The sequence below is a fragment of the Paroedura picta genome, chromosome 1 (assembly GCF_049243985.1).
Source record: "Paroedura picta isolate Pp20150507F chromosome 1, Ppicta_v3.0, whole genome shotgun sequence".
NCBI lineage: Eukaryota > Metazoa > Chordata > Lepidosauria > Squamata > Gekkonidae > Paroedura > Paroedura picta.
This window is the reverse complement of record NC_135369.1, coordinates 129,362,312-129,384,296: the sequence shown is the minus strand read 5'-3', so window position 1 is coordinate 129,384,296 and position 21,985 is coordinate 129,362,312. Positions and strand designations below refer to the sequence as shown.

At 42.2% G+C, this 21,985-nt stretch overlaps 1 protein-coding gene across 4 annotated transcripts in view; it reads right to left on the bottom strand.

Annotated features, from left to right (window-relative positions):
• The window catches only part of USP45 (ubiquitin specific peptidase 45), a 72,977-nt gene that overhangs the window by 12,881 nt on the left and 38,111 nt on the right, over window positions 1-21,985 (bottom strand). For 2 of the 4 annotated variants that reach the window (XM_077303607.1, XM_077303587.1), the window contains exons 9-12: window positions 13,013-13,100; window positions 5,629-5,710; window positions 3,247-3,338; window positions 624-680 (exon numbers count right to left, since the gene is read on the bottom strand). In XM_077303607.1, the coding sequence (XP_077159722.1) occupies window positions 624-680; window positions 3,247-3,338; window positions 5,629-5,710; window positions 13,013-13,100 (319 nt within the window). The remainder of the gene's footprint in view (window positions 1-623; window positions 681-3,246; window positions 3,339-5,628; window positions 5,711-13,012; window positions 13,101-21,985) is intronic. The other 2 variants (XM_077303615.1, XM_077303597.1) reach the window with 2 other exon arrangements.

Below are 21,985 nucleotides of genomic sequence, written 5' to 3'. Positions count from 1 at the left end.
TGTTTGTAAACCAGCCAGTTCAATAAGGTCAACCATACGCTAAAGCGACCTTTTTCAATCTTTTGACTGTGGAGGAGCCGCTGAAATAATTTTTCAGACTTCAAGGAGCCCCAGAAGTGATGTCAGCTGGCCATGCCCCCCTGCCACACCCTGGAAGTGACATCACTTACTGCAACCGTAGCCCTCCTTTTGCTACCTCCCCCCCACCTTTATTTCTACTATGGTGGCTCTGCCTCATATTAAGCTGGAAAGAAGAAGAGCTGAGAAGAGTCCAGACCCCCACCCTCCCATTCCATGCCACTTCCGAACTCCTGCACCCCCTCCCTTCAGAACTCCTGCAGACCCCCAGGGGTCCTTGGGCCTCTGGTTGGGAATCTCTGCACTAAAGTGTATACATGCATCATACATCATCCAGCACTCAAGACTGTATACCTCTTAGACGATGCAGATCATCACAGCAACTTGCAAGTACTAGTGAAACTATCTACTATATGTAGAGTTGTAGAAAGTAGAAACTGACTAGCAATATTACAGCTGATTACCTCAACCACCAGTCTGCTAAGAAGGAAAATGTCCTCAAACACAACAGCATGCAATATAAGCAGAAGTAAATGACTTCTTACCCTCTCTTCTCTTATAGGGAGTGAAAGATCAATAAAAGGTTCCTTCACTGTGGAAATCTTAAACAGAAAAAAGAACACAAGTATATAAGCAACTCTTATGCTTGATATATTTCAAGTTATTTATAGTATCAAATTAATTTAAATAAAGTTAATGTTTGCCACAAAGAACAATTTAACAACTTCTTTGAGAAACTGCTATTTCATTTTAAATTAAAAACAAACGTGTTGTAGGGGTTAAGAGTATCAGACTAGAATCTGAAAGTCCCAGATCCAAATCCATACTCTGCCATGGAAACTTGCTGGGTGACCTTGGGATAATCGCATACTCTCAGCCAAACCTACCATCACAGGATTATTGCTGTGAGGGGAAAAATGGAAGAGGGGAGAACAGTATTGTAAGATCCTCCATGAAGGAGACAAGAAGAAATATCTAAATAAGTACATCGAAAGTCAGAAGATATTGCCTAACCAGCATAATAAATTGGCAGGCACTTAATTTCATTAGGAGTATATTTTAACCAATTAAAATCAAAACATGGAATTAAAATTATGGGATTAAAATTAAAACATGGAGTTACATTTAGAATATTGCTGTTTTGTACATTAACCTGCCCATATACATTTGGCTCTCACTAGTACAACATTTCAAGCTACAGGTATTTGCTTGTTATATGGAAAAGGCAATGTTTTTAACTTAAACACACACACAAACAGTAAATGGATCTTGTTTCTTCTAAAATACTTCCAGATACTAAGGGGAGGAGGATCAAAAGTGCAACTACAGCCATGTAACTGTAGAGTTTACTAGCAGGATTCCATCCTTGCTTCAGTAGACTAGGGCCAAATACAAGCCAAATTTTGCAATTTTCGGCACTGGTTGCCAGTAGCAAGTCCCTGCCAATATTGGAATAGAAATCTGAGCTGGAAACTTGTTTACCAGGTCTGAAGCTAACAAATTCCTGACACCAGCATGGACAGGACTGCAAGGGCAAGACCACAATGATGATACAGAACATAGATTGCTAATCGTTCTGGCACTCCCATCCTAGCCATATGCATGGGTCTACCCGTCTGCAATGCTGCTGGCTCAATGACATGTTCTTCACATTTTATTGATGTAACACTAAATGCACACCATACTCTTTAAGTAGTGTCTACACTGGTCCCACCCCCACCCAAACATACCCTGGATACATTTGGGGGGCTAAAAGTGCAGTTTTCTAACTAGGTATTAGAAGAGAAACCGAGTCTTTACTTAAAAGAGGAATTAATTCCAGGTGACAGGCATTGCAAGGAACATTGCCCACTTCCTCTGGAGCAGATATGCTGGCTGGGAAAGTCTCCAGTCTTTCATTCCATGTGGCAAGCTAGTACCTTTCCCATGCCAGTGCATCTACTCACAAGTAAACATCCAAGCATACCATGTGGCAAGCTGGAATGTTGATTCAGAAGTAATTCTAACACTATTCTTTGCAAAATATACACCCACATAAGAATGGTGTAAGAATATCCCAGCAGGGAGAGGGATATAAATGACAGACTGGTTTGAAAGGCAAAGTTCTGAACTGATAGCAAATTGCTGCTGCATATACAACCATCAACCTATTCTGAATAGCATTTACATGTTTACTCTGGGCGTAGGCCACATAGCCAATATATAAAACAAGTGACAGTCTGTTGGCTGGGAGAATCAAGAAGCCACTGTACAAATGGTTACCATTTATCCTTTCAGTTTCTGGGATATGGCTTAACAGGTATGTACCCCTCCCCCGAGGACTGCCGTGCCCTGCACACCTCTGCACAACTGCAGTTCACCTGATGGCCTATGGCTCCAGTAAGAGTTTAGAGGCAAGTAACCAATATGTCCTCAAAAAGTTTTCAACAGTTGTCCCCCTTTGTTGTTCCATATACTAGTTACAATGCAACTACAACACGAAAAAACTGGTGGTTCTGAATGAATATCTTAACAGATAAATGAGAGAACCTGTCCCAGGCTATCAAAATCAGTTAACAATACATTGGTATCTGAAAAAGGCTCTTCTGCGAGCTGAAGGCCAGTATTATATGCACAGAATTTTGATTACAACTTTGAGTTGGAAACAACCACTGATGAAAGGTCTACATTGAAAACGGAACAAAATCTAGAGTCCATTCTGGTTGTTTCATTTATCATTAAAATAGAGATTGTACAAATATCTTGTTAACTGATTTTGATAGCCTGGGACAGGTTCTCTCGTTTTTCTGTTACAATATACTAGTTACAGCAGCAGAGGTCAGTTAATTTTTCTTCAAGCAATGAAGAAGAGCACAGTGACAGCCAAGAGCAAATATATGGGTGTACTGTACTAACACTTTAGGAAAATTATGAGTTAAGTTTGAACAGTATTCAGTTCTTTGGTCTACTCTTAACTAGAGGAACTAGTAGGGGACCGAGGTGGTTATTTTTACATTGGTCACTGTGTGGAAGCAAAATTTAAGAATGCAGTAAGAACTTAAAAACAACTTATTTTCAGATATGTGAGAACCACGAATGAGACAGACAATACAGATTTATCTCAAAACACAGTATGTTCAAATCATTAAGTGACTGTTTCCATAGCAAACTTAATTTCAGAATACCTACATTTTCACATTCCTCACACATGATAGTGCTAGTCAATTCACCAACAAAGATCCTATCTATGAAGTTCATCTTCACACCCTCTCTTCCATATGCTGAAAAAACATTACCTTTTTTTAAATGTGAACATACAAAATCCATTCTAAAACAATACAATTCATTCTAGGATTTCTTCTGAAAACGTTTCATACATTGTAGGCAAATGGTGGTAGCTACAAAAATGCCTTTCTGTAATGAAAGTATAGTTTGCATTCATCAGCGATTGATAATGTGAGTCATTCATGATTAGCTTTCTGTATCCAGTAGACAGATAAAGATATATCTTCTTTCAAATAAAAGCCTTAAAATGCATGATATAAATATATTTATAAATTCATCCCTATGCAGTACACATATTACTGTGCTACAAACAGCATCAGCAGCATTGCAACATGACCCAATTTATTTTGTACAGAATTTAAAGGGAGATTACACCAAGCAAGAATAACTCTGGAGTATAGTATATATATCTCCAAGAGCTGATCTAAGGAACCACCAGTAGAGTCAAGCTGGCAGGGCATGATCTCCACCCCATCCCACTACCCCATGCTGTGACCTATTCTGATCTCGAAGGTCAAGGGACTCTTAGAATCAACAGTGCTTGCAGCAAAATAAACATGGGGGGACCCCAAGCAAAAATTATGCTCTCTTCCTCCACCAAGGGAACTGCTGTATTGCCTCTGAAGCGTTATTATTGAATTCAATCCATTGACTTTAATTGGTAATCTGGAATAAACCATCAAAGACAAATGGCTGATTTCAAGGTTATTAAGCTACTGTTCGACTTCAGGCAGAACAGTGATTCATAGATTTTAAAATGGGATACTTCAGCTCACATATTAGTATATTTTCACACAGAAGGTTGTGAAGGCAACTGGGTTTTCCTAAATTTATTTCAAGTAATGTGATTTAATTTCAAGTAATGTGTTTTAATATCACATCTTGAAAGCATGACTGAAGATTTCTGGGGGAAAAAACCTTCTGAAATCTTCAAATAACCATAAGGGCTTGCGAAAATGGAGGAAGGAGAATAACTACAGACTGCAGCAATAGTTTAACTCCATGTCATTTCCATTCCTCTCCCCCAACCCCTCTCCATCTCAGCTGGAGCAAAACAAAGGCAAAATTCTTTTATTTTCTCATCTTCAGAGGTAGTCACAGGATACGACACCCAGTTCTTTGTTCAATCCTCCTTCTGCCGCATATTTCAACACCATTCCATTAGCATTTTTTCCCCAACCTCAAGACATATACAGAGGCCACTTAGCTGCACTGATGCACCTGAACATTATCTTCAGTGCAATTAGAGAGCAGTTGGTACAATGACACTTTGGCAAATAAACACCTGAGGACCACCCAAATATTATAAAACGTAGAATATTTCCAGACTTCACTTACTTCTGTTACAAACTAGAAAGGCCACTGATTGCACTTTACTAACTTCTGAGTGGGCAAAATATGGGTGACAATTAGGGGTCTGGAAAAAAGGGGCATTTTTAGGTTCAAGTACATTGAACCTGGAAAATATCGCTATTTCCTTATATTGCTGAATCCCAATACCAGTGTGGTATTTACATTCTGTAAATATTTCAGTCCCAGTATAGCCTATGGGAACCATTTTAGTCAATAATCTCCAAAGACTATAAAGGAGAATCTATGGAGGGGTATCTGGGGCTCTGAGGGTTACTTTTTAAAAAAAAATTTTTGAGGTAGAGGTACCAAATTTGCAGCACAAGTTTGAAATAGATTGGACTAGGGGGTCCAATATTATGTGCCCCAAGGTGTCCCTATCCTCCACTGTTTCCACTGGAGAGGGAGAATGCAGTCCCTTTAAAATGCAAATGCCTTCTGGAAGCCATGGCAGTCTCTTTAAATGCCTTCTCAAAGCTGTGACTTCACTCCAAAGGCATTTAAAAGAACCAAGAGCTTTTTAAGTGAATTTAACGGCTATCCAGCAGTCCTGAAAACCCCCAAATATACCCCAAAAATACCAATTGGGTATTTTTTTCTAGTTTCAGTTTGGATTAGCCGAATACACACCCCAAGTGAATGTATATTTTGAAAATCAGTATGACAACATGACAACACAACCAAAACCCCAGCTGATCTAGATTTTATTACATGTTTAAAAAAATCACGTCAGTGGAGTATTTTGCATGTGCACTAGATGGCACTAGAAAATAGGCTCAAGCCAGAAAGTATTCCAAGCCCTTTATAATTCAACTGTATTCAAAGAAATTAAAAATCTATAAACACACATTTCATAATGGCAATTCATATGCAAACACAAATTCAAATCTTATTAAACCCAAATAATTGTGGAAGCTTCACTGAAGAACAACATACCTTTGACTTTTCTTTTTGTCTCCTCATCTGCAGTTTTAGTAGTTGGATTATTGAATGCTTTTAAAATTGCAGTTTGTATGCGCTGTAACAAATATTTAGCAAGTATTTTACTGGATGAAGTACCCATAGTTACAAGTGTCTTTAAAAATGCAGTTGCAGCTGTAACAAGGAGATAATCTCATTCAAATGCTGCTACCAACTACAAATTTATGATGCTGTATGATCTTTAATTATTAACATTAACCTTTATTAACAGATTGCTCCTTCCACTTTCAAAAAGGTCACTATTTGAAAAAAACACTAGTTACTGTATTAAACAGTTGTAGAATGATGACCTCCCTCTTCCTTAAAATATGAGAAATCCTGAAATGCTACACAGATTTTAAGAACACTGCTTATGACCAGATTAATGGAAACTTCTAGGTATTTCTGTGATGGGACTTCTGTCATAAGACACAGAAATATAAAGGGCTGATCTAGTATAGAGTGTGATATGGAAATCCTCAACTCATCTCAACCATGGTTTTACTAGATACTAAGCAAAGTTACTCTCTCAGCTTCATCCCCCAGTCTGCAGTGCAGACAGAACATCACTGGACTTCCATACAGAGTTATGAAGGGCTAGTGTGTTATGTCCACAGCTGGAAAAAAATTCTAAAAACTAGTATTATTAGGCTTATAATGCCATCTCGGAACATTTTTCCCTATCCCTGCAAAGGAATTGAGCCATCATGACTGCATGATGCAAGATGAGGGGTAAGAGTCAGCCATTCCAACCCGCAGCAGTAAGATCAGATAATGTTCCTTACTGCCGCAAGAACAGTGGGGCTTCCCAATTCAGGAAGACCTATGCAGCATGCATGGCTTACTACCCCACCTGGCAAATATTCCCCAGCAGAAATAAAAAGGTGTAGAGATTGGCAGCTAAAGAGGTGGTAGCAAGGCTGCAGAAGCCTTAGGCAGCTCTCCTTGTCACCATCATTGTTGACAAACTATGCTGTACTATGTATATTCTGATGCATTTCATTCCATCTTTCCTAAATCAATGCTTAACATGGAAAGAAAGATCTTGGATAGAGGAAGTATAACATGAAAGCTGTTAGTAATGGCAGGGGAAAGAAAAAAGTAAGAAAAGATGATAGAAGGAAAAACAATAAAATCAGAGTCCAGTAGCACCTTTAAGACCAGCAAAGATTTAATCAAGGCGTGAGCTTTCGAGTGCAAGCGCATTCATGTCAGAAAGCAAAAAAACTTTTTGAAAGAAGAGGTGTGTGACAAATAGTGCAATCCTAGGCCGTTACTCCAGTCTAAAGCCCATTATTTTATGTCATTTATACCCTACTTTATGCAATGATGGCCACGTAGTGGTTTACAAAAATCTCCCCTATTCCATTTTATTTTCACAAAAAGTCTGGAAAGTAGGTTATGCAAAGGGTGAGTATCTGGCCCAAGTCACTCAGTAAGCTTGCATGGGACTGTAGAGATTTGAACAGGAGTCTCCCAGATTTAGACTGTCACTCTGACCGCTGCAACCCAGTGGACTCTCCATTGGCTTAGACTGGAGTAACTCTGCATAGACCGCAGTGGCCATTTTACTTACAAAGCCCAAGAACTGATTTATGAAAGAGAACACAAGTGTCCTTACACTGCACATTACCATTTTCATTTTAAAGTTCTAGTAAGTACTACCACTACCACCTGTCCTGTTTTTGGCTGGTCTGAGTGGCAAGCTTTTAAAAATAAGAATATAAACTGTGTGAAGGAAGTTGACAGTTGTTGGTAACATAATTAAGGTTTTAGTGCTTTGACATAATTTATCATATAACACTATTTTCCATAACTAAACATCTAAGCACCTCTGTTAAAATGCCAAAGTAGCATCTAAAAAAGTGACAGCAAAGCTCATGCATACCAGATTTATCAGTACTATCAGTACAAAACTGCAATGTGTTACTACGTGACTTTGTTATGAAAATAGTGTATACACAATGAAATTCCATGGCACAGATCTTGATGAAGTTAGTTCTCACATCTCCTAACAAAATCTGTCAGGGCCACAAGGAACATGCACTCATATTTATAACATTTAGGCTCTGCTCCTATGACCAAAACATGGAAATACCTTATAGTTTTATTTTGAAATATTAACAAAGCAATAACAACCCATGTGCCAAGAGACTAATGGTCTCTACTTCACAAGTACGTGACCTGGCAAGAAAATTAACTCCCAGTGCCTAAAGCCCCTCTTTATTCACCTTAAATCCAGCAATGGAGTAAGAGGAGTAATCAATTGATCTCTGAGCAAGTTGGATACCATAAATGGGTTTAAGGCCATAAACGGACTCCCTTTTTGTTGGGATTAGTGCACTGAACCATTTATATAGGTCAAAGAAAGACATGGTCTTTGAAGGGTTTGGGTGCGGCTAACAATGCCATAGACATTAATCAATTAGCAGCAGGGTTCAAATACTTCAAGCCCTGGTGTGAAGCATCTCCAGCACACAATGTTACAAGGGAGTAACACTGCAGCTTTGACTGTTGTAGCAACCATTTCTATTTTAAAAGGTTCACACATACATTAAGATGATTTAGAATAATGCAGGTATAAAATGCAACATGCATTAAAACAACTCCATTCCCAAATTAGAAGTGGACAATCAGCTTAAACAACAACTAAGGCAAGTTAGAACACTCTTCACAGAATGAAAATTTTGAAATTATGCCGCACTATACCCTCTTTGGCTTTCGAAAGAGCTTTAATTTTTTTATTATTGTTGTTTTATTTATTATTTATATTTTAAAATACCCAAAGGGATCAAACAGATTATCATAGGATGGGGGGTTATTTATATCGTTAAACAAAAAAGCTTACTATAGCTAGAAAATCAGAGTCCAGTAGCACCTTTAAGACCAACAAAGATTTGAAAAAGTGACCACTTTCAAACTTTGCAAAGCTACTGTTACCTACACTCACAGCAAACATATTTAAAAGTAGCTTGAAAATGCAAAGGCCTCTAATCATTTTAAAGGATTCTGGTGGCAGACACATTGCTGTAGGCTTCCTCCAATTAAAAAAACCCACATGGTAGTGACACTCTTAACAATAGCACGATTAACAGCTGTGGTGTTCCCATGACAGACAATGTAGCTCCCGTTTGTTTCGGACCAGCACAACTGTTAATGCTCACAAGATTGACCAGATCCACAGATCTGACACACTTTGTTTGTCATACCGTTTACAGACCCGAAAAGAGAGACAAATGGGAGGGGGAACCCAACAGCTTTTACTAGTAATGTTGCTTGCTGTGAAGCCTGAGGTGATAAAATCACAGTAATTATGGCAAAACCATTACCATTATGATAAAGCTTGGACTTAATCACAGTCAAGGGTGGCATCAACCTCTGTTTCTCCACAAATGGAAATGAGACCAGAGAAGGGGAGTGGGGAAAAGACCACTCAATTTAGGTTCTCCTTCACCATTTTATTAAGGGTAGAACACAGAATTATTGACTTCAGATGAAGTAACAAATATTAAAAGGAACTTTCAACTAAGGGGGTAACTCCATGTATTAATTTGTGAGGGGCAGTATATAAATTGAATGAATAAATTAAATACATTAATTTTCTTATAAAACAAATATTATATAGTTTTCTTATGAAACATTTTTTTAATTTTCTTATTAAATATTTCCTTATTAAATCATTTTTGTGACTTAAATTCTCTCCAATATAAATTTTAATGAAAGTTACTTTATTTATATCTGCCTTTCTCACGAAGACTCAAGACAGATTACAAAATATTTTTTTAAATGCAAGCGGTATAAAACAGCCAATAAACAACACTGCAAGGCAAGCAAATCTGCTAAAAGTATGATACAGTGGAAGGAATGTAGAGAGTGGATTAGAGACACAGAAGACAACGTGTTAGAGGCACAATAATACATACATTAAAAAGCATTAGGTTAGACAACCATTCCATTCCTTTATGAAGAGCTTTCTGAATCCATTATCCTATAATTCTAATCCCTTTGTAAAAATAATCCTCATGAGCATTTCTGTTTTGTACATTTTGTGAAGTGCACAAGGACTCCTAACCTGCTCAGGCAAGCCAATGCACAAGGTGGAAGCTACAACCGAGAATTCATGTATACAGGGAGCTGCCAATCTTACCCATTTATAGGGTGAAATTTTAAGAAGGCTTTGCTCAGATGGGTGAAGCTGTGCTGGTGAAGCATAGAAGAAGAAGAAGAAGAGTTGTTCTTATATGCCACTTTTCTCAACCCGAAGGAGTCTCAAGGAGGCTTACATTCGCGTTCCTCTCCCCACAACAGATATCCTGTGAGAGCCAGTTTGGTGTAGTAGTTAGGAGTGCGGATTTCTAATCTGGCAAACCGGGTTCAATTCTGCACTCCCCCACATGCAGCCACCTGGGTGACCTTGGGCTCGCCACAGCACTGATAAAGCTGTTCTGACCGAGCAGTGATGTCAGGGCTCTCTCAGTCTCACCCACCTCACAGGGTGTCTGTTGTGGGGAGAGGAAAGGGAAGGCAACTGTAAGCCACTTTGAGACTCCTTTGGGTAGAGAAAAGTGGCATATAAGAACCAACTCTTCTTCTTTTAGGAATGGGTGTGATATGCATGCTCCACCAAGCTCCTGATAGTAACTGAGCTATAATGTTCTGTACCAGCTGGATCTTCTGAGTTGACTTTAAAGCCAAACCTGTGACAGTATAATGGAAAACACAACAGCCATCATTCCCTTAAAAGAACTAACAAAAGTGCGTCTAGTCAAGGGTATGGTCTTCCCAGTTGCAATGTATGGCTGTGAAAGCTGGACCATAAGGAAAGCCGAGCACCAAAGAATTGAGGCTTTTGAACTCTGGTGCTGGAGAAGACTCTTGCGAGTCCCTTAGACTGCAAGGCGAACAAACCGATCAGTCCTAGAGGAGATCAGCCCTGAGTGCTCCTTAGAAGGCCAGATCCTGAAGATGAAACTCAAATACTTTGGCCACCTCATGAGAAGGTAGGACTCCTTGGAGAAGAGCCTAATGCTGGAAGCGATTGAGGGAAAAGAAGAAGGGGATGACAGCGAATGAGATGGCTGGATGGTGTCACTGAAGCAGTAGGTGCAAACTTAAATGGACACCGGGGAATGGTAGAGGACAGGAAGGCCTGGAGGATCATTGTCCATGGGGTTGCGATGGGTCGGACACGACATCACACCTAACAACAACAACATAGATAGAACAAATGGGAACTTACAAAATTCAAATGAAGGAGCCAGATCGCAGTGGCAGCAGAGCTCTGCTGCTGTACTATTTATTCACTCTCTCATAGCAATGGGTGCAAACCATATGATGAGTCAAAACCCGTGTAGAATTCTGGCTGGATCAAGGCTCAGGAGGCAATGTTCAGCATGCATGTGATCTCCAAAGCAATCCCTAAGCTTTTGAGCATGGCTCAGAAAGATCCAGAAAATGAAACCCACCCAGAAACTCTGGCGTAAAGATACGAGACAACAGTGCATGTGTGTGAGGGGGAGCCTCTACAACCCTGGAGAGAGGGGTGCCCCCTATTCTCAAACTAATTTGGTTCAGCAGAGCAACTGGGTTGGGGACATATTCCAAACTGGATTTTCCCAGTTTGCACCCATCCCTGCTCTTCCACCCACCCATCTCCACTACTCTGCCTGCCCTTCACCCTAAAATCTGCTGCTTCTGTGGGCCTAGCTGATGAAGTTAAGACAGCTCAGGCTCCTCTCCTCAGGAACAGTAACAGGGAGGAGAATCTTGTTTGGCTGCCTGTTGCACACTCACATCTGCTTCCCCACAAGCACAACTGCAGGCAACATTTGGGGGAATTTCTTCCCTTTTTAATTATTTTATTTTTATTTGTTTTGAAAAAAAATATTATTATTCTTGTTCTAAAGGGAATGAATGCTATGTGAAAGTGAAGGAGTTGATCACATTTCCTTTGTCATTGACAGATCACCATTTGCTCAGATTTAGATGTACGGGGATAACCACAGGAATTAGGGATTAAAATGATCCACCTCCTAAACCAAGTGGATCCAGATGACTTTTTGATGGCTCTAGGGAATTTTCCTCAGTATGGTTTGTGTTCTTGTTAACTCCCCAGTTGAAATTTAGAATTAGAAAATGACCCAGGCCTTTGATACAATTGTTCCCAGGGGCCCTCTCTCAAGTGTTAGAGCCCAAACAGTCCCTTAGTTTACTGAGAGGATACAAGTGATAAAAAGACAGAATGACAGCATAGAAGACGTCAGATGAGTACAATAGGATACAAGTTGTATGGGAAAATCACACGGAAGATATTGTTACGAGGAGTTAGTGACAGGCCTTTGTCCTTTCTCACATCACATAGCTTTGTTCCTTCCATTTTGTATGGGTCTAGACCAGGGGTAGTCAAACTGCGGCCCTCCAGATGTCCGTGGACTACAATTCCCATGAGCCCCTGCCAGCATTTGCTGGCAGGGGCTAATGGAAATTGTAGTCCATGGACATCTGGAGGGCCGCAGTTTGACTACCCCTGGTCTAGAAGCAGGCCTTGCTTTTAATTTTCTTGCTGAAACGCAGCTGTAAGTTGCGAGTATTGCTCATATGTAAACATGCTTATCTCAACCTTTTGAACTTGGACACAGGAAGCTGGGTGAAGATTCACATGATCTCAGCTTGTTAACAACAGGTGGAGTGTTATAATTGGGAGACATAATGGGCCTCTGTTTTCCTTATGAAAAATACTCCTAATATGACGTATTGGGAAGTAAGAGACCCCCCCCCGCCTGTTTGGGGTTTTTAGTTGTAGTTTGAAAACTAGTTGTTAGTCGAACACTGGGAGCTCTGTATAGGTCGGGCCCAGATGCTATACATCCCTGGCCAGGGGTCACAATTTCTGCTGCTGCCCAGGCTCCCAGTGGCTGATTAGAAAATTAGAAACTGCTTATTAGGTGAGTATGAAAGGGTGGGATTGGATTTGATGCTGATTGATGAAACGGTGAAAATTTGTGTTGCAATTGCCTGCTAATTATACTAAATAAAACCCCAACTCATCTACCTCTACACCAGTGTGCTTATTGCTTTCAAATCTTAATAAAAGAACCATTTGCCACTTTGACCTGGCAAGACACAAGTGAATACTCATTTTAAAGCATACTCCATGGTGGTGATGGCAGGGGGGGAAATTGCTGGGAGGTGGGCCTGGCTGAGTGGGTACAAGAGGTGGTTAATGCATTCCTGAGGGTATGGGTAATTGTCCCAGCCTTGAAACAGGTTGTGTCTACTTCTAAAGAAGCCTATTGGAGACCCCAAAATTAATTCTACTAGACTGTTCAAGCAACACATAACTAGTATGCAAATGCCTCACCTTTGTTTCCTCTATTCTCATTGCATCCAGCAAATAATGAAGAACTTCTTGGCTGTCCTGTTGTTGAAATCCTTTAAATCGAGGTGCCCTACAGTATTAGAAAAGAAATAGGGTAAGTCCCTGGAAGAACAGACATCTTATCTATTGATCAATCATCAAAATACTACTGTATGCAATAGCTAATAGTTTCCATCAAACGTAGGCAAAAAGAAAAACCACATCATGAAATAAAGATATGCAAGTGTAAGAGTGCATCAGCACCGATAAGGCTGGCTTAGTTCTCAAAAGGTTGCAATCTGAGAAATGTTAAAATGCAATCCTCAGATCACCCAGAAGAGAGAGGGGGTCCAGGGATAGGAAGCAAGTTTAAGCTCCATCACAATGGTGTCTTTGAGCACTAGTGTACTTTCTCCCATACAAGGGTCTGATTACTATTCTCCCGTGTCCAAAAAAGTGGAGCAATGCACTTGTGACCAACAGTGTAGCGAGAGACCTGTGATTCTAATTGAAGCTTCATGGAAACAGTGCATCCCCTCTTCTCACACAAAATCAGTGTAGACCACAGGGCTCCTCAAATGTACATCCTTCTTTCCCCCACCCCTCTCATCATGATGACAGGCTAATCTCACTGCCTATAAAAGTTCCACTGTCTGGCCATCATCACAAAGCAAACACTAGAATACTTTAATTAGGAAAGAAAACATTTCCATGTTTCTTCCGTCATGGAGCCTGACGTGGCATACATAGTTACCCAGGAGGCCTCTCATCTGCATTCTGCTCTAGCCTTATCCTCCCTTGAATTCACAGAGGATAGAACCTGGGTTGTTTCAGAATGCAGGAAGCATCCCTGGGAGCGCAAGACAAAGAGGGATCCAATGAGCCAATCTCTGATTTAATTCTTGGGAAAGGGCAACATGAATTGAAAAATAAATACTAACCAGGATTCCAGAGGTTTTGTGGATTTGCCTCATCCCATAAAAGCATAGTTTCATCTGTTTATAAGATCACTTCCAGGGTTTGGGATCCCTCTCTCTCCTGGTTGATCTGATAAGATACTGTTGTAGACATATCTGCTCAGCACAGGTGGTGAATGCAGAAGCAGCTGTAATAATGGGACTTGCTATGCTTTCTGTACCTGTTTCCGTATGTGAATGTGGCCTGTGTGGACTTCTGCCCAATTTTCTAGTCTAGTGACATCTAGTAAGTTCCACTTGACATCACAGGAAAGGAATGCTATACTTGGAAACTAGTGGAAAGGGAGCAGTATTTCCTACTGACCCTAAGAATGGAAGGGTAAGGAGAGCCCCTGGGTTATCTATGATTAGTAAAGGCTGCTTTTCCTCTTCTACCATGACAGGATGTTGAGGAGTAATACTGATACTCTGGGACTCCAGAGGAACAGCCTACCAAGACTATGGATTCTGGGTTTAAAAGCCCTGTGCTAATGCTAGTTACCCGAGCTTCCTGTATTGAAGAATGAGAGGCCACAAAACTGAGGGCAACTAATTCTAGTGCCTTTGCCAAGTAAAGCAGAAAAAGTAGAAAAGCAAGCTCATGTTGTTTTCTAACATCCAGGGCAGGTGGCTAGTGCAGAGCACAGATGGCAGTAGAAGTGCCCATACAGTGGCTGTTAAAGCATGCTTCTTCTGTCAGTCGGAACTGGGCAGCAAAAGGGAGATTTTTCCTGATGTGTTGGGTGTGAGGAGTGAGGTAAGATAGGAGTGCTTAGTCAAGCATTCCTATCTCCACTCTTCACTGAAATCTAATGGAAAGTGGTTTAAGGGGAAGATGTTTTTATCCAGTTTAAACTTGGAATCTGCCTCCAACATACTAACTGTCCTCTTTCTTTTAAGGAGAACCAATAGATTAAGAAAATATACCTCACAAACACAAATGACATTGACTCTATTCAAGGATAAACAGACATTTCAAAATGGTTTATAAAATCTGAACCACAGGTATGCCTCATCAACCTATAAACAAATAGCTCCAAAGTGCAAAAATGCAGTAAGTCAACGCACATACTAGCTAGCATGTTGAAGTGGAAGATGCAGCAACTAGGCAAAGCCTTTCAACAGCCATGCAGAGAGGCATTTGTAGAGGTACAAATCCATCTAGCAGGAGACACACTTTCAGATTTGTTGCTGCCAGCAGTTACTTCCCAGAGAGAAGTCGGCACACCCCCATGAGTAGAGGAGTCAGGTGGAGAACTGGAATGGATGTGGGGCCTTTTTGAGCTCTCGGAACAAGAGGGTGTGGGGCTTGCGCAGTCCACTTCTTTTTCATATGCTCCAAGATTAAAAAATAATAGATTAGATCAGTGGTCCCCAACCTTTATTAGGCTGGGGACCGGCAGGGCATCGGGCTGCGCCCGCGGGGACCGCACCCACGCCCTGATTCCCTCTCCCCGCCCTCCCGCAGTAAGAAGCTTCCCGGGCCGCAAGCTTGCGGCCTGGGAAGTTTTTTACTGCGGGGGGGGGCGGAGAGAGGGAGCCGCGGCCCGGTGCCATGGCCTTTGCGGCCTGGCGCCGGGCCGCAGCCCGCAGGTTGGGGACCACTGGATTAGATTACATCTCTGTGCTATATGCAAGACTACCACCTGTACAATGCATCCTGTATTCTAAAAAGTTTGCCTTATCCACATACTCTTTCCCCCCTCTCGCTTTCTCTTTCAGACATGTCTACTATAGTAAGTTCTAGGCTAAACGCTGAAGAGTATTATGTACAACACTGTGATACCAGTGATATTAATAAAGTTTCTCAAATTATGGGCACTACCTGATATTAATGCAATAAATAAATAATCTTATACCCCATCATCTGAGGATACGTAAATCTGCATGGGACATAAAAGACAGAAAACTGATACTTCTGCAAACTTGGAGAATGCCGCAGGTTGCAGGAAAATGTGAAGACATTTTAAAAAACACATATGGGGAGTTTCATAGAACCATAGAGTTGGAACCATAGACTTCCTGCGTCATCCAATCCAACCCCCAGCACTATGCAGGACACTCACCACCCAATTTCTTATCTACCATAACCTGCCTCCCCCTTGAACCTTCACAGAATCAGCCTCTGGTATAATTGTCTGTCTGACTGTTGAAAAATGATCTCTCCCCTTTCAGTCTGCTTGTATAGCCTACTGCTAGCTTGCGTTCACTTGTTGAACACAGACAAGTATCATTTGCAGTCCACCAAACTGAATGCCCTCTGGGATTACGTACAGCAGCCCGTCAGGAGCTTGAATCATAGAATAATAGAGTTGGAAGGGACCTCATGGGTCATCGAGTCCAACCCCCTGCACTATGCAGGACACTCACATCCCAATTGCTCATCCACTGTAACCTGCCACCCCCTTAAGCCTTCACAGAATCAGCCTCTCCATCTGATGGCTATCTAGCCTATGTTTAAAAATTTCCAAAGATGGAGAACCCACCACCTCCTGAGGAAGCCTGTTCCACTGAGAAACTGCTCTAACTGTCAGGAACTTCTTCCTGAAGTTTAGACTGAATTTCTTTTGAATTAATTTCATCCCATTAGTTCTGGTCTGTCCCTCTGGGGCAAGAGAAAATAACTCTGCTCCATCCTCTATATGACAGCCTTTTAAATACCTGAAGATGGTTATCAGGTCTCCTCTCAGTCATCTCTTCTCTAGGCTAAACAGACCAAGCTCCCCCAACCTTTCTTCATACACCTTGCTCTCCAAACCCCTCACCGTCTTTGTAGCCTTCCTCTGGACACACTCCAGTTTGTCTACATCAACTGTGGTGCCCAAAACTGAACACAGTACATCAGGAGAGGCCGAACCAGAGCCGATTAAAGCGGTACCATCACCTCCTATGATCTGGACACGATACTCCGTTTGATACAGCCCAAAATCCTATTTGCCTTTTTAGCCACCGAGTCACACTGCTGACTCATGTTCAATGTGTGATCTACTAAGACTCCTAGATCCTTTTCACACATACCACTGCCAAGGCAAGTCTCCCCCATCATATATTGGTGCATTTGGTTTTTCCTACCTAAATGCAGAAATTTACATTTGTCTGTATTGAACTTCATTTTATTCAGTTTAGCCCATTTCTCGAGCCTATCAAGATCATCCTGTATTTTGATTCTGTCTCCTGTTGCGTTTGCTACCCCTCCCAGTTTAGCATCGTCTGCAAATTTATTAAGTACCCCCTCTAATCCCTCATCCAAATGATTTATAAATATGTTGAACAATACAGGCCCCAGGACACATTCTCAAAAGACAAGCATTTCCTGCACATGTGCAGATACCTACCTCCTCTGCTACTGTCAGAAGCTGGGAACAGCAGTAGCAACAGTGTGGGGAATTGTAGCCTCTCCATGCCATGCAGCAGTGGCCAGGACCTGCAGCAGTGCCAGGGTACTGATGGTACATGAGCCATTGAGTCAGGCCAGGTCCCTCAGCAGAGGCCAGAAGCTGTGCTGGGCCAAGCCATAGCAACAGTGTGAGGAAGCAAGAAGCCACACCAGGCCCAGAGGCCAGAAGCTGCAGCAAGCCCATGTGTGGCAATGGTGGTGGAGCCAGAGAGCTGAGCCAGGCCCAGTCTAGAAGGCCAGGAGTAAACCTGAGAGTTGCAATTAGTAGCCTACAGAGCCAGGATGGGCACAAAATCTGGGAGCCACAGTGAGGCTAGGATTCCTGCAAGTATTGCCAGGAGGAGGGAAAGAGGAAACACTGAGGGGAAGGTGATACAGGGGAAATGTGGTCTCCTCCCACAAGTTCTTGCATGTTGTCTCTTGTGCAACTCGGCTTCCCTGATGACTGACACTATGAAGTCCCAGCATCGGGAAGGAAGGAAAATTGAAGATGGAGGCATAGATAAAGTAAGTTGTCTGAAGAGGAGGCAGGAAAAGAGGAGAAGCTACAGGAGCTTTCAGGGAAGGAAAAACGGAAACTAGGGAAAGGGGAATAAGATGTTCCCAACAAGTTCTTGTATGTCAAAAATGCAAATAGCCAGCTACACATGAAAAGTAAAGATTGACTCCAAATGTTCTCTTTGTTACTTTTAGGCCAAAAGTGGCTGATACAGATACAAATATCTGTATACTTGTACAACCCACTGGTGAATGACATTAAACTGCCACATAAAGATTAAACTCTCTTTAAACCTCTAAAACAATGCATTAATTGCTAAATCACAGCAGTGCTTGGTAACTGATTGCAACATTCAACCTCTGCAGGGAACAATCCTCAATCTCTAAGGAAGACGTTGAGGTTTCTGTTTCGTTTTGGGTTCTAAGTGAAATCCTGTATTTCCCAGCAAATAAGCAGTCAATGTTAAAACTTTTAATTAAAAATAATCTGCTAAATCTAAATCGGATTAAACAAATATTAAGTACACTGGCATATTCCACAGAAATCTAACCTATATAAGCATACATTTCATTTCTATTCTGCCTAAGTTGACTTTAAGAAATAAGGTAAAATTTTACAGTTTTGCCACAAAATGAGGAAAGCAAATATAACTGAATTCCAGACTTAATTCAGATGCTGTAGGGCAGTGGTAGTCAACCTGTGGTCCTCCAGATGTTCATGGACTACAATTCCCAGGAGCCCCTGCCAGCAAAGGAGGACCACAGGCTGACTACCTCTGCTGTAGGGTACAGCCATTTTATACCGATGATATTACATAGGCCAACACATTACTTCGATAAAATTTCTGATCTGCATTCTCTAAAGCAGTGTTCCCCAACCCCTGGTCCGGGGACCGGTCCCGGACCGTGGACCTGTCGGTACCGGACCGCAGCTCCTTCTCGTCCTCCCCGGCTCCTGCCTCGGGGGCTGCCCTGCCACTTTGCCGCCAGCTCACCTTTGCTGCACTCCAGTGGCCACCATGGCTGGGGCTCCCCCTCGGCGTGTCATTGCGCTGGTAGCGCCTCCCAGCAGGTGGTGGGAAGTCAGGGGCACTGGTGGGAAAGCAAGTGGAGCAGGGGCTCAGGTGGTGATGTCCCTCAACAAAGGCTACCCCCCTCCCCCGGGCCTCAGTAAAATTGTCAGGCGTTGACCGGTCCCCGGTGATAAAAAGGTTGAGGACCACTGCTCTAAAGGAATGATGCCTGAGCATCCTTTATAATAATTGTTGCAAACTCCATTCCATTTATTCTCAGGATTTGTTTTGGACATAAAGTCATTAATTTACAAGTTATCCTTCAGGCCTAAAACTGTATGCTAGCTACGCAGTGAAAAAAATGCACATATGTATATTTAAAGAAGAACCTAAAAGCAAAGTTTCAGGTCTGTGTCAAAAACATTCTAAACACTGATTTAAAGTTTAAAATCTTCAACATAATGTATAGAGGCTTATTTTCAGTTTTACCACTTTCAAAGCAGACACTATCTTACAGCTGGAAATATGACATGTTTTTATAACCTGCCTTTAAAATCTGGGCTATTACTACTGTATTTGAAGCTGAAAATGAAAGTTGCTTGTAAATACCAGCAAATGTCAAAGCCATAACTTCTCCACCCTGAGAAGAGGAGTGGGGCACAGGCACAACTGTTGTCAACCCTGTTTAGTATTCAGAACAAAGTATAATTGACAGAACAGAGCTTAGGGAAAAAGTTAATAAAACCTACACACTAGGACTATTTCCTGCATTCCTCAGTTCCATCCTTTGAGAAAATTAGAAGGAGTCCACTTTTCACGTGTAGCCTAAGGATGTTCTGACCAGTCAGCACAACAGAGGAGTTTTCAACGTATGTCAGAAACTTGTCCTACTTTCAGTTATTGCATTTGTCATTTGCCCAGACAAGGCCTTTTCAGTCAAGACTAATGGCATTCATATGTACAGAAAATATTGAATGTAAGAGGGAAAATATAACTTTCTAATCACTACCCCATCTCTTGGGCAACTACGGTGGAGGCAAAGGTGAACAACCCACCTCCAACACTGATGCTGTGCAACGCCAGGTCGATCAACAACAAAGCCTCCATTCTACAAGCGTATTTCGCAGAGCAGGTGGTAGACCTGGCATGCATGACAGAAACTTGGTCCAGGGTTGGCAAAACAGTCACCCTTAAAGAGCTGGCCCCTGCCATCAGTTGCAGACTGTGGGGCGGGAAGGGGGAGTGGCAATCTTGATACATGATAACATCTTCTTCAGGGCTCTCCCTGCACCGACAATCCTAGGAATTGAATGTGTTAGCCTCAGGCGGAGCACAACCGAGAATGTGACCATCTGGCTGGTGTACCATGCTCCTAATGCATCTCAAGATACCTTGGTCAATGACTGGCATGTCAGAATGCTGACTGCCATTGATGAGATAGCTCCCAGATGTCCTCTCCACCCCCATCTCAAGCAGGCCCCCTGGTATACCAAGGAGCTCTGCAGGAAGAAATGGGAACTGAGATGACTAGAGCGAGTTTGGAGGAAGACTGGTGAGGAAGAACTGAAAGCATCTTATAGAATGAAGCTAAGAGCCTATGAGTGGGCAGTGAAGTCAGCGAAATGCAACTTTTACTTGACCAGTATCACGTGTGCACACTTATGCCCAGAACAATTATTCAGGACAGTCCAATCCCTTACCGCCCTCAATGAAGAGTGGCAAAATAGCCAATTGGACATGAGCTGTGAGCCATTTGCCAGTCACTTTGCAGACCAAATTTTGACTCTCCGCCATGACCTTCCTCCAACTTTGGACACAGAAGGTCCAAAGGTCACAATGGTAGCACAGCTGGCATTTCACCACCTCCACCAAGCCAAACTACTAGCACCCTACTTGACCCTGGAACACCTAGCCACAGTAATCTATGCAATGATCACCTCTAGAATGGACTTCTGTAACTCACTCTATGCAGGCCTACCCTTATCCTTGATCCAGCTGGCGTAGATCGCCATGGTCAGGATTCTCACTAATATACCATGGAGATTCCACATCCAGGCTATAATCCAACAACTCAGCTGGCTCCCAGTTGAATTCTGGATTAACCTAATGGTTTTGGAAATCATTTTTAGGACCATACGTTGTCTGAGCCCAGTGTATCTGACCTCTTTCCTGCCTATACAACCCCCCCCCAAAAAAAGAGCCTTACACTCTGCCACCTCCAACTGGCTGCAGATCGCTGGACCCAGAGAAGCGCGTCGGACCACAACAAGGGACAGAGCCTTCTCTGTCCTGGCCCCCACCTGGTGGAATGAACTCCCTGAAGAGATCAGGGCCCTGTCTGAACTCTCACAATTTCTAAGGGTCTGCAAAAGGGAATTCCTTCACCAGGCATTTGCTTGAGACCAACCAGCCTAAAAACACCCACTGCCCCCCCCCACACTCCCTCCCATGACCAAAAAGAAGTTGTAGCCATTGTGACCCTGGCAAAGGCCCCCATGATAGAAGGTAGGCTTCCAGGATGCACCTCCGCTTACCTAGCACATATTTGGCACTGTGCAATATGGTACACGCTGGGATGAGACTGGCAATTGCTTAATATGGAAAGTCCTTGGAATCATCTCTCGGACGAGGAAATCAGGCTGGAACTCCATCGGGCCTGAGATCACTAGATCCCTCCCCCCCCCATTCATATTTCAACAGACTTAAGCTAAATGTGCAGTTATGAGGACCAAAAATGAGGATCATTGGCTCTTCCAGCCACACCATTAGAATGTCCATAGAAAAGGAACAGCCTCCCCCAAAACTAACCAAGCTTTCTTTTATCCAGTACCAGTCCAGCATCATAAAAAACCCTTCGTCTGTTCATGTTAAGGCATTTCTAAAGAAAGTGGACTCCTGCCTACACACAGTAAAAGATCTGTTAACCTCTCCTCTCAGTAAGCTAATTTCCTCCACAAATTAAGCATTTTGGATAACACCACTGCTTCCCCCCAGTTGGTGAGGCAGCGACACTGGAGGCAGACAGGAGGATAACAAATCAGAGCCAGCTTGGTGTAGTAGTTAAGAGCGGCGGCTTCTAATCAGGCAAGCCAGGTTTGATTCCTCCCTCCCG